The sequence below is a fragment of the Papilio polytes genome, unplaced genomic scaffold (genome assembly GCF_000836215.1).
Source record: "Papilio polytes unplaced genomic scaffold, Ppol_1.0 DF823923.1, whole genome shotgun sequence".
Lineage (NCBI taxonomy): Eukaryota > Metazoa > Arthropoda > Insecta > Lepidoptera > Papilionidae > Papilio > Papilio polytes.
This window is the reverse complement of record NW_013525281.1, coordinates 5,883,786-5,887,005: the sequence shown is the minus strand read 5'-3', so window position 1 is coordinate 5,887,005 and position 3,220 is coordinate 5,883,786. Positions and strand designations below refer to the sequence as shown.

The 3,220-nt window shown below is 37.8% G+C and overlaps 1 protein-coding gene across 4 annotated transcripts in view; it reads left to right on the top strand.

Moving 5' to 3' along the window:
• The window catches only part of LOC106102391 (kyphoscoliosis peptidase), a gene marked incomplete in the record, with an annotated part of 40,805 nt that overhangs the window by 34,034 nt on the left and 3,551 nt on the right, over positions 1 to 3,220 (top strand). For all 4 annotated transcript variants that reach the window (XM_013281852.1, XM_013281850.1, XM_013281851.1 and 1 more), the window contains 4 exon segments: positions 747 to 863; positions 1,863 to 2,062; positions 2,308 to 2,530; positions 2,992 to 3,218. In XM_013281852.1, the coding sequence (XP_013137306.1) occupies positions 747 to 863; positions 1,863 to 2,062; positions 2,308 to 2,530; positions 2,992 to 3,218 (767 nt within the window).

The window sequence follows — 3,220 nt, the reverse complement described above, 5'->3', positions numbered from 1 at the left end:
CGTAAATATTGATACGAAAGACGGCCGGTCGGCGAGCGGCTGCCTCGCAACTGACTACTATAGTGCCGTATCCGTTATCTACACGATTAAGTAGTATAAAAACAAATTCGTCAAGCGGGCGACCTCACTGTAGATAAAACGCGCATTATATTGTGAAACGATAATTTTGTTCAATGTAAACACTATTGTTTCATGTTAGTTAACACATTCGTAAGTTATTTTTGTGTTATTCTCTTGAATATTAAACATGAATAAAATTCTGCATTAATATACGTTAAAGTGAGCATTGCTTGTTTATTTAATTCGACTATACAACGATGGATTTTTAGCCAATACATTGTTCTACGACAACTTCAACATGCACCGACTTACAGTTATGTCAGAAGACTAATGGAAAAAAAGGTCTTACTGAAAACGTCAACTATTCGCAAATAAGTCTACTACTAAAACTACACACTGACTTTCTATTTATAAAACAGTTTAGCAAAACCGCCAACATTAATCAATTCTTGTAATACCCACTCACGCGTATTTGACCTCATTGCATATACCACCATTGTTTGGAGCGCATATATTAAATAGGACTAAAAGCACTTGGGTCAACGAACGATCGTTTCACTTTCTTTGACTCAACCGCAAGGTGGCGACAACACGAGCAGGTGTTTTGTTGATAAATCGTATGCCGTTTCAACAAATGAATTTCATCTTCGTCATATTTCAAATATCCGTAATTTTGTATGTCACAGGATCGAGATGAACAAACCAAACTTGAGATGAAGCACCGGCAAGAGGAGGACGACTTGTACAGAAAGTTCTCGAAGCATCGCGAAGAAGAAAACAGAAGAATACGAGATGAAATTCAAGTAGGTTTTAAACTATTTATACAAAATATGTGCGCAAACAATTCAATTTTAATAGAATAGTAATTAGAATCTACATATAGCTGTTAAACAATCGTTAATAGACAAAGAATCTCTTATGAAATCCCTACGGATATATTTTTTCGTCGTATCACGCAGATCAATTGTAAAACTCCAGTTATTTCTACGTTTTACAACTGTATCTTTCGTTGTCTAATTTTTGATATCATTATACACGCGACATTTAAAATTGCTGTGAGAAATATTACCGTGAAAATGTTTTATAAAGTATCACGCTAAAGGTGAGGTTCGTGATATTTCTACACTGACATTGTCCCACCTGCAACCTCGAAACTCCGTGTAAAGTACGTGTCACAACTGGTGGAAATATTTATTAAATTATAATAACCTTAGATAAAAATATGCAACTGGTAAAAGCTTCCGGAATAAGAAATGCAGTAATCTTACTTCTTACTAATATTATTAATGCGAATCTAGATGGAAGGATGTTTGTTAGGGTTTTTAACCTACACTGCTGAAGATCTCGATGAAATTTGGCATAGATGTAGAGCATAGTATAGAAGAACACATAGGCTACTTATATTTTTTTCATTTCCACGCGGACGGAATCGCGGGCAAAAGCTAGTCTGTTCATAAATTTCTTACCCATCATAACCATTCAGAAATTGAAAAATGTTTCAAATGACGTGATCACAAGTCTAGTTACGTTCTTGATATGCGTCGACCTTGACCAGACTTCATCTATATCACATAAGGACCGGTTTAAAAAAACATAAGGCACGGTTTTGTACAATATCATTGCGTTGTGATATATTTATAATTATGTTGTTGCATTTACACGATGCATCAATATGCGAGAATTCGTTAAAATGAGTTCAGTAATTTTTGAGCTAATCCGAAAAAATCAATGACATCTTTCCTTTTTTATATTTAAGAACACGACATAGATAAGCACAGTGTTAAAATTAATACTTTCTGTAGGACGAATGGGAACGAGAATTGGAACGGCTAACATTAAGGTTTCAACAAGAAATGCAAGTTAAAAAGAGAAGGCCGGACTCGGAGATCGGAGCACTTACACTGCGTCATCAGCAGGAGAGATTAGATCTAGAAAAGAACATGACATTACGAAGAGATAAGAAGAAAGAAAGCTTAACGAGGAAGATGTTAGAACATGAAAGGTAAGATTGTATATATACGAAATAGATAAACTATTATGTGAGATGCCACATTGTAATAGTACCTATACTTAAATAGGAAGTAAGACAAACAGAAACTAATCTTTTTTTTACACACAATCGATTGTAGGACTCTGCCTAAATTCAGTGTCAGCGGCCCTAAACCTTTTTTAACAAAATTATAGTGGCATTGAACGTGTTAATACGCCAATGTGTCATATCAATGCGACCAAATAATCTATTCTTAGAGCGGCGACCGCGGCACTAGTGGAGAAGCAGAGCCACGAAATGATGGAGCTCATCCAGGAGCGACGGTCAGAGTACATGGCGGCCAGCTCATTGTACGTGGACGGTGAAGAGGCCCCACCCTACCCCGCCCGTGCGCCCGCGCCGCAGCCCCCGCTTGTCTCCAAGTTCCACATATACACAGACCCGGCGGAGTTCGCAGATGTAGACAAGATTGCGATATCGGTAAGTAGCCCAGAATACCAATCCCCCAAAAGCTGTTTCAAGAGGGGTTACTCGAAATGTCAACTCAAACTAAGCATTTTAACAATAACATTCTCTAGTCAGGTAATAAAACTACTGCCAGTTTTCTATTTACGTATCAGTCCAGAAAATTTTCAGTCTGAACCAATTTTAATCGCAATAAAAACTATATTGGCCATGAAATGAGAGGAAATACATAAGCAAATAAATTAATTCGACAAGGGATATTGAATCACATGAACAACTCGATACCACATCCGTTTCCTCGCTGATTAGACCTCGTGTGAAAATACCACAGCTCTGCAAAAATAATAAAGCTGAAAACTTGATAAGCTATAAATATAAACTTATTATTATAAACAAAATAAAGTCAATAATTACGCAATAAGAATTTGCGCCAAAACTTTTACAATGTACCGATTTCGACTACTATGCCTTTCTAGGTGGCGCAAGAAGACCAAAAGACGTTCACTGACCTGGTGAGGCAGCTGGTGGGGCGCTGTGCCAGCGACGTGGAGAAGGCGCGGACAATATTCCGCTGGATCACCGTCAAAAACCTCAACAACATACAGTTCGACGATAACCTTAGAGGCGACTCACCCCTTGGTCTACTCAGGGGTATCAAGCACGGCACAGAAAGTTACCACGTACTCTTTAAGAGATTGTGCAGGT